Source organism: Solanum tuberosum, unplaced genomic scaffold (assembly GCF_000226075.1).
Source record: "Solanum tuberosum cultivar DM 1-3 516 R44 unplaced genomic scaffold, SolTub_3.0 scf00007, whole genome shotgun sequence".
Classification (NCBI taxonomy): domain Eukaryota; kingdom Viridiplantae; phylum Streptophyta; class Magnoliopsida; order Solanales; family Solanaceae; genus Solanum; species Solanum tuberosum.
This window is the reverse complement of record NW_006238933.1, coordinates 769854-779524: the sequence shown is the minus strand read 5'-3', so window position 1 is coordinate 779524 and position 9671 is coordinate 769854. Positions and strand designations below refer to the sequence as shown.

General features: G+C 40.7%; 1 protein-coding gene across 1 annotated transcript; it reads left to right on the top strand.

Annotated features, from left to right (window-relative positions):
- Positions 1–6553: 6553 nt before the first annotated feature.
- LOC107060718 (uncharacterized) lies at positions 6554–9341 on the top strand. Its single transcript, XM_015308934.1, has 5 exons — positions 6554–6794; positions 6842–7041; positions 7141–7473; positions 7599–7788; positions 9010–9341. The coding sequence occupies exons 1-5, from the start codon at positions 6554–6556 to the stop codon at positions 9339–9341; spliced, it is 1296 nt and encodes a 431-aa protein (XP_015164420.1).
- Positions 9342–9671: the final 330 nt, after the last annotated feature.

Genomic DNA, 9671 nt, shown 5'->3' with positions numbered 1-9671 from the left:
GGAGAAATGTGGACCACCTAAAGTCCACCGACATGTCGATGATTTTTGGGACAGTGTAGATCCCTGATGTTCTAGTTGATCCAGGTGTGCCTCCAGCCACCATCGGAGATGAGGTTCAAACTGAAGAAGTAGGTGCTGCCGAGTATGAGGATGAGACCGATTAGGAGCTACTTGTTGCTGATGAGTAGGCTTCTTATGAGGGTCTCACGGAGATTGAGGAGGCCATGGTAGATGCAACTGTGCAGACCTCTTTGGCAAACACACCCTTGGCTGACTCCAATGGAGTTGGTACTGTTGATGTGAATCCGAGCACTAATGCCCAAGATTAGAGTGATGCACCGGGCATTGATTCCCCGACAGATGGAGCAACTGCATAGACAGGACTTCTCTTTACCTCCCTCTCTATCTACTTTTATTGATTTTTAGTGTTTTTATTGCATTTGAGGACAAATTGCTTTTTGTTTCTGGTGGGGTGAGGTATTTCCATACCTACCTCTTGTAGTGATGATATTTTGTGTATATAATGGGTTTTGTGCTATCTATTGTGTTTTGGCACTGTGTTGTGGATATTTGAGCTTGTGGCTTCTCGTTTTAATTGTAAATAATTTTTGGACTCATCCAAAAAAATTTGCCACCTCTTGTATTTAATTGTGCTTGTTCTTGTGCAAATTTGTGTGTCGGTTGTGATCAATACCGCTGACTTGAATAGTGCTCTCAATCGAACAAAATAAATGTGCGGCTATGATGAGGCCAAATGAAGTTTCATAGGCAATATGTGAACTTTTTGCATCTCGTTGTGACTAGCTGATTATCGAATTGAGTCTTTTGTAATGAACATTGCACACTAGAGAAAGTGTGGAGTCTTGATTGATATTGGTGCCAATGCCTTGTGTGATGAGCTTATCGTGAACCATGTGTGATGACACCTAGAAATTGCCCCGTTGGTCGGGTTGACTAAGTGATGTAAGCTCTTGAAATGATCTTAGGGAACAATTTTAAAAGAGCGAAACAATTTGACATTATACCTCTTTTGTGGCCTACCTTGTGAGTGTGTGAACTTTTCTTGAACACCCTTTGAGACTTGGCCTTTTCTTGGAAGAAACTTGATGAAAATGAAACCTCTCTTTATCCCTTCACCCATAACTCTCATGAAGTGTGGTTTGTTTGAATAGCCAACTTAGGCCAAAAACCTAAGTTGAGGGTGTGGTGAAAAGGGAAGGTAAATCAAGAAGTCCAAAGAAGTTCCCCTTGACCCATGGTTTTGAGTAAGAGGGAACCCCTCCATACAAAAAAATGAAAAATAAAAAGAATGAAAAAGTTGTGGAATAAAGTTGTGAAAGTTGCAAAAAAAATGGGGTGTCCGGTATTCCATGAAAAGTGAATAATGGGGTGACTTTTGAGCATGAATGAGAATGATGAAGAAAAGGAAAGGAAGTGTTGTTCATACCACATTTCATGAGGATTATAGCCACTGAGCCTAAATTACCATACCTTTACACTCAGCACCGTTACAAGCCTTGAAAAGACCTTTTTGATCTTGAGTGAGCTGAAACAAGTGTTGATTGGAAAATAAGGGCAAACATATGGCTGTAGTCATGCCTGTGTTCATCTTTGTGAGTGTGAGATTTTTTTGTGATTCCGAAGCTATAATTATCAAAAAATTGTGTGTGAATATGGAATCAGCTTTGTGTGAGGGCATTTTAACACCTTTGTTGAGCTTGAACTTGCATTTGAAGCAAGTATTCTGAACTTGAGAATCTTTGATAATGGTGAGTCACAACTTGAATCTTTGAGTGCAGAATTGATCCTTGCAGAAGTAAGTTGAGTCTTGTTGTGTGTATTCCTGATTGAGTCTTGTGTATCACTGTTTCAGACATCGTTTTTGAACTGTTGAACTTGAGTTTCACTTGAGGGCAAGAAAAAGTTTAAGTTGCGGGTGTTAATGAGTCCGAGATTTCGACTCATTTAGGGCTTTATTTGTATAGGTTTAGTGTCCTCAAATGCTTGTTTTGTGCCAATAACTCATGTAAAACCCTTGATTTCCAGGTATATAGATTGAGGAACAATGCAAGGACACTAATGTGCAAAAAGGAACGAAGTAAGCTGAAAGAGTGAAGAAAAGGAAGCCTGGTGATCGCCAAGTTTACTTGGCGAGTCGCCGAAGGTCTTCTTGACCGCCTAAAGTTCCAGTGTGCCAAGCTCTGAAAGGAGAAAATCAAGTCAGCGAGAGAAAGGAGCAATCGGCGGATCGCCGAGTTGTTCTGCGATGCAGTATTGGATTGCCCAAATTTACAAACCTTAAGGATGCTGAAGGCCAAGACAGAAAGGCGATGAAATTGGCTAAAGGGCGCATTGCCGAGTGGATCGGCAAGCTCGACTTACTGCACCGAATGGCTCTTCGCATCACATTTTTGGCAAATATAAATACATTTTTGAACATTTAGTTTAGTATCATATTTTTCATTACATTGAATTTTCAATTGGGAATTGTAAGAATTCTGAGTATTGAGAAAACTTTTCCTTAGCTTTGAAGAATTGAAGTTTTTCACTTTTGAAAAATTGGAAGTGGGTCTTTGAGATTCTTCAATTTGGACCTTTGTAAAGACGAAATCAATCTTACCTAGTTGATGGAAACTTAATTTGGTAACGATTTTTATCTTTTCATGGTGTCTAGCTAAAAACCAAATTATCGGGGTGTGATTATGTGATTATGGGCTGATTTAGTTTATGGGTATTGCTAATTGTTTGTTAAAATGTTGTTTAGAAGTGATTTCAATCATTAATTGTGGTTCAATTTAAGAATTGTAGTTGCAAATGCAGATCTACCTTCGTGTTTTCGGCTTGCGAGAGAGAGAGGTTTTAAAACCAAGATTATTGATTGATGGTCTGTGAGTATTGGGTTGTCATGGGTTCAACTCGAAAGACTAAATCCTAAACCCTTTTCCACACATTCAGCTTGAGAGAGTGAATGGACTAAAGCGTAGGATGTCCGTATTTTGCATGCTTGTCGATGTTCGAGAGAAATCGACTTGATTCGGGGTAAATTGTTCGAGATAAAGTTTACCTCCTCTATAGTCTAGCTTATTTACTAATTTACACCTATTTCCTAACTGTTGCAATTACCCATTCGTTTATATTAGCCTATAATCAAATCACATCCCAAGAACCCACCTCATCATTGTCATTTTAGCATTGTTTTGCTGCTGCTATAGTTGATAATTAAAACCAAAAACCCCTTATTTGACATTCGTGTCACACCCTGATTTGAATTATGTATTCATTCGATAATGTCTATTCCTATGACTGATTTGAATATGTTCACAATTTACTCTTAAATCTTAAACACGTACCACTCCCTATGGGATTCGACCCCAACTCATTTAGTTAGGTTATTATACTGATTAACGACTGTTGACGCTTAGAAGTGGATGAAGTGTCTTTGAAACGTTATTAATCAGCTACCAAGTGACACTATTCATAATCCTAAGAAGGATGGGCATTGCATGGCGATCACCACCAGAAGCGGTAAGATCCTTAATGAGTCAAAACCTGCAGGTACTGAGAAGGAAAGGAGTAGAGGGAGAAATAAGGAAGAAGATGTTGAAGTTGAGGGCTCAACCAATAGTGAAACCAGTGAAGGTAAAATAAACAAAAGTTGAGACCACCTTGCCTTTGCAGCAGATACCGAGATCGCCTCATCCTTTCCCTCAAAGACTCAAGAAGAAAGCTGAAGATGGGAAGCTTGCAAAATTCATAACCATGCTGAGACAGTTATAAGTGAACATCCCATTGGTAGAATCTCTGGAGCAGATGCCAGACTATGCTAAGTTCATGACGGACTTAGTCACAAAAAAAAGAGTTGTAAGTTTTGAACCTACTAAAAATCTTCATCATTGTAGTGTTATTACTACAAGAAAAAGGAGGATCCAAGTACGTTCACTATACCAGGCACAATCGGAGCATTTGAGTTCGCAAATACCATGTGTGATCTAGGGGCGAGTATCAATCTGATGCCTCTAGCCATCTATAAGCAATTAGGCTTAGGTTTTCCAAAACCCACTACGCTGAGGTTGATGATGGCAGATAGGTCAGTGAAGCGTCCTGTAGGTATTTTATGTGATGTGCTCATAAAAGTGGACAGTTTAATTTTTCCGGCAGACTTCGTGATTCTGGATTGCGAAAGTAGACTTTGAGGTTCCCATAATTTTAGGAATGCCATTTTTGGCCATAGGTTGAGCTTTAGTTGATGTTGAGAGTAGAGAGCTGAAGTTCAAACTTAACAATGAGGAGGTAAATTTTAAAATATGCAGGTCTATGAAGCAACCACAAGACATGAATGTGGTGTCTGCGATAGAGTTCGTTGATGAAGGAGAGCCGGGAGCTACAATTAAGGAAAGGTTTATTGGTGAAACATTGGATGTAGTACTAATGAATATAAAGAAGACTTTCAAAATTATTATGTGGAGATTCTAAATGCTCTGCAAGGCATGGGGTCACATTCTTATGCTCCGAAGAAATTAGACCTGGATCTAAAAAACAGGCCAAATCCTCTAGCAAAGCCATCCATTGAGGAACCGTCTGCACTTGAACTAAAATAGTTACTTAGTCACCCAAGGTATGTCTTTTTGGGTACTAATAACACTTGGCCAATCATTTTGGCTGTAAATCTGACTGATGAACAGGTGCAAGTTGTGGTCAGAGTCTTGAAAAGGTATAAAAGGGGGATTGGTTGGACTATTGCTGACATCATTGGGATACCTCCGGGTATTTGTACTCATAAAATCCAACTCGAGGAGGACTGCAGCCCGAGAAGAGAGCACCAGAGGAGGTTAAATCCACCAATGCAAGAGGTGTTCAAAAAGGAAATCATAAAGTGGTTGGATGCATGGGTGGTGTACCCCATTTCTGACAGTCATTACCAGTGCAGTGTGTTCCCAAAAAGGGTGGTATGACAGTAGTGGCTAATGCAAAGAATGAATTGATTAGGTAAAGATCAATCACTGGTTGGCAAGTATGCATGGATTACAGGAAGCTGAACAAGTGGACCTTGAAGGACGACTTTCCCATGGCGTTCATGGATCAGATACTTTAGAGGTTGGCTGGCAAAGGGTGGTATTGTTTGTTAGATGGATACTCTGGGTATAACCAAATATCAATTGCGCTGGAAGATCAGGAAAAGATCACATTTACATGTCATTAAGGTAGTTTTGCATTCAAACGCATGACATTTGGATTACGTAATGCACCAGCAACTTTCCAGAGGTGTATGATGTCCATCTTCTCAGAAATGGTGGAGGACACTTTGGAAGTGTTCATGGATGATTTCTCTGTGGTAGGTGACACATTTGATGACTATTTGTTGAATTTTAGCAGGGAATTATAAAGATGCGAGGAGGCTAATTTGGTGCTTAACTGGGAGAAATGCCATTTTATGGTTAAGGAAGGTATAGTCCTAAGCCATAAGGTGTCGCAGAAGGGACTGGAGGTAAACAAAGCGAAGATTGAGATGATTGAAAAGTTGCATCCACCAATTTGTGAAAAAGGTATTAGAAGTTTTTTGGGTCATGCAAGATTCTATAGGTGTTTCATCAAGGATTTCTCAAAAATTGCACACCTCTTGTGCAAGCTGTTAGGGAAAGAGGTGAAATTTGTCTTTGATGATGCATGCCTAAAAGCCTTTGAGTGCCTGAAAGAGAAGTTGGTCTCTGCTCCAGTAATCATTGGCCCGGATTGGGTGGAACCATCTGCGGTGATCTGTGATGCAAGTGGTACGGCTTTGGGAGTTGTGTTAGGATAGAAGTGCAATAAGATCTTCTACCCGATCTACTATGCTAGCAAATTGCTAAATGGAGCGCAGTGCAACTACACAGTCACTAAGTAGGAACTACCTATTGTGGTTTATGCATTTGAGAAGTTTGGGGTGTACTTGCTAGGCACTAGAGTGATAGTTCACACGAATCATGCAACACTGTGATATCTAATGGCGAATAAAAATGCAAAGACGAGATTGATAAGATGGGTGTTGCTTCTTCAAGAATTCGACTTTGAAGTCAAAGACAGAAGAGGTTGTGAAAATCAGGTGGTTGATCACCTGTCTAGGTTGGAGGTAAAGAAGAAAGAAGAACTCAAGTTAGACATAAATGACTCATTCCCAGATGAGCAGGTATTAGCTGCCACTCTTGATCTCATTCCTTGGTTTGCTGACTTTGCTAATTTTCTTGCCACTGAGTTGATGCCTGAAGGGCTGACATTCCATCAAAGGAAGAAATTCCTTCATGATGTTGGGAAGTACTTCTGGGATGAACCCTATTTATACAGGGTGTGTGCTGACAACATCATCTAGCGATGTGTAACTGAAGTTGAGATGATGAGTATCTTAGAGGCTTATCATTCTTCTCCAATAGGTGATCACCATTGGGGTGCCCATACTGCCCACAAGGTACTCCAGAGTGGATACTACTGGCTTACAATCCATCAGGACTCAATTGATTTAGTCAAGGGGTGTGATGTGTGCCAGAGGCAATGAGCCATCTCTCATCGCCATGAGCTACCAATGACACCCATTCTAGAGGTGGAATTGTTTGACGTTTGGGGGATTGACTTTATGGGGCCATTTGTGAGCTCCTATGGACATAAGTATATATTGGTGGCAGTGGACTATGTGTCCAAATGGGTTGAGGCAGTCGCCCTGCCTGAAAATGATGGTAAAAGTGTTGCTAGTTTTCTAAAGAAGAACATATTCTCAAGGTTTGGCACACCTAGAGCGATTATCAACGATAGAGGCTCACATTTCTGTAATAAGGTGTTTAGTGCATTTTTTGCCAAATATGGGGTTAAACAGCACAAGGTAGCAACACCATATCATCCGCAAACAAGTGGTCATGTCGAGGTATCGAACAGAGGGATCAAAGAGATATTGGCAAAATAGTGAATGCCAACGGAACAGATTGGGCAAGGAAGTTGGATGATTCTCTGAGGGCATATCAGACAGTTTTCAAGACACCCATTGGTATGTCCCTATATCAGTTGGTGTTTGCAAAGGCATGTCATTTCCCGGTCGAGTTGAAGCATAAGGCACTTTGGGAACTAAAAAAGTTGAACCTCAGTTGGAGTGAAACAGCAAACCTATGACTGGATCAGATAAATGAAATGAATGAAATCCGTTTGAGGGATTATGAGAGGTTTGCACTGTACAAGAAAAGAATGAATTTGTATAATGATAAGCACATTGATAAAAGGACCTCTGGTCCTGGTGACTTAGTTCTACTTTTCAACTCCAGGCTTCGTTTATATCCTGGGAAACTGAGATCTAAATGGTCTGTGTCATTCAAGGTAACTCAAGTATTTCAGTCGGGTGCAATTGAGCTTGAAAATGACAATGGTGAGAGGTTCAAAGCCAATGTTCAGCGAGTCAAAGAATATTTGGGAGTCCCGGAGGAGGTGAAAATAGTTGAGGAATTCAAGCTTGATGAAGTATGAGTAATCAAGTAACCTGCGTCGCGCCGCGACGGTAAATTGTGCGCTGCTTGGGAGGAAACCCAAGATTGTAAATGTAATAGGTAGTTTACATTTAAGCATATTTTTCAATGTTTTTATAGTGTCATATTATGTTGGTATGTGCAGGAAAAAGTTGGCCAAAAGATTTGGAAGCTAAAAGTGGGGGAGCTCTTCACGGGCATCCTCACGGACCGTGGTGCACTTCACGAGCTACACCACGGTCCGTTGAAGTCACCAAAAATCTTCAGGAAGCCACTGCAAATGACACCATAAGGTTCACAGAAGAGTTAGGTAACTTTTCTCGCCCAAGTGATGTTCACGGACCATGGTGCTCTCCACGAGTATCATCACAGCCAGTCATAATAGTCCACCAATGCCCAGTTGACTCGACCCGCGTGAAAGTAAAGATTTTTTAAATTGTTTATATACTCTTCAAAGCACCAAAGGTCGAGGTTTTCTATTTTATCTCATTTGTAACGGTTTATAACACTATTAAACGGTTACTCATCTCCTATAACCCCACAATCAAACAAAGATTCAAAACCCTAGTTCTCTAGTGCCAAGAAATCCAAGTGAAGTTCATCTCTTTCTCTTTTGGGTGACAATTTGGGAAAACTCAAAATAAGTACTAAATACTTGTTATAAGTTTGATCTTATCGATAGGCAAGTTAGAGATACTTTGTTTGGTCGAATTTAGGCATTATTATGTGGTGAATTGTTGTTATTGGTAGTAAATTGTTATGGGTATGTTGAAATTGGTTGAAATCTGTAATTTTCGTTTGTGGGGATTGTGGTTTATGATGATGTGGATGTGAAATTGAGTCAGAATTAATTAATTGAATTGTGCTCATGTGAATTTAGTGGATAAAATAGGTTGGATTTTAGGAATAGCGAAGGTGTCATATGTGGGTATAGTCAAAATCGTAGCACTTGACGCGTTGATACTCATAACTACGATGTGTGGGTTGTGTTCAAAAAGGGTGTTCCTATACTAAAGATGTTAGGATTCATAGTTTCGAAAGTAATCAAATTGGATTGAGTGGCAACATGTCAAAAATTGCTCAAGTGTAAGTACACGAGAGGTTTCACGGATCGTGCTAGGAAGCACGAACCGTGAAACCTCTCGTGGACTACACTTGAACATTGTCTGATACACTGGAAATTCATCACGAGGGGCATAACGGGTCATGGTCCTCACCACGGACCGTGGTACCCTTCGTGTTAGTTTTACCAGTGAAATGCTCCACACTGTCTCATGTCACGAAGGACATCACGGACCATGGTACCTACCACGACCCGTGGTAACCACCGTATAAAAAAAATATATTGTCTTTTCTTTGTAGTTAATCCAACTTTTCATTTTGAATACGTGGCCCTTCCCAATGATAGATTGGGTGACGAAATTTGTAAGGCAAGGCGTCACGTTGTATTTACACAAGGGAAGTCTGAGTACCCATTAGTGCGTCATTTACTTGGTTAGATTATTAATCCATTTTTTATTTGATTTCTCAGGTACTACGGGGCCACAAAGAAAGAGTGCACCGACACATACCTCACCACCTCCCCCACTAACTCAAAGTGAGAATGATGCAGAATCTAGTAGCTCGGAGGTCCAGATAAATACTGAAGTTGAAGATCACTCCCCTCGAGCTACTAGATCACGGACAGCAAGAGCGATCTTACAGCATACACCTTCCCAACCTAAAGAGAAACGTAGTGGATCTGGGAGTGGTGAGAAATCTGGTAGCGGTTTCAGGAGTGGTAAGGAATATGATAGCGGCTCTCAGTATAGTGCAGTTGAACCTCAATCGGAGGGAGGAGTGGAAACCAAAATGGGAGCATAGGAAGAAGCAGATTCTGAAGAAGATGATGATGATGATGACAGCACCGAGGACGCAATGATCCAATATGTTCACCTACATGAACCTGACCCAGTGGTGAGACAACAGCTAATTGATTGCTACTGTTCTATGTGGACTGTGGACAGGTTGGAGGATTTCTTCAAGAATGGAATCGTGTCCGAGTCGGGCGGCTTTAGTAGTAGGTCAGTCATACCTGAGACTAGAGTAGTGGCATCGGATATCCAAGCATTTCCAGACATCTACAAAATATTCCGAATGCATCAATTTGTATTGATAAACAAATCTCATGGGGAGTTCTCCCGCCACATTACC

Coding starts and splice junctions, on each gene's coding strand:
- LOC107060718 (XM_015308934.1), top strand. CDS start 6,554: ATGACACCCATTCTAGAGGTGGAATTGTTTGACGTTTGGGGGATTGAC. Junction 6,795..6,841: donor CGATAGAGGCTCACATTTCT/GTAATAAGGTGT, acceptor GGGGTTAAACAG/CACAAGGTAGCAACACCATA. Junction 7,474..7,598: donor AGGAATTCAAGCTTGATGAA/GTATGAGTAATC, acceptor ATGTTTTTATAG/TGTCATATTATGTTGGTATG.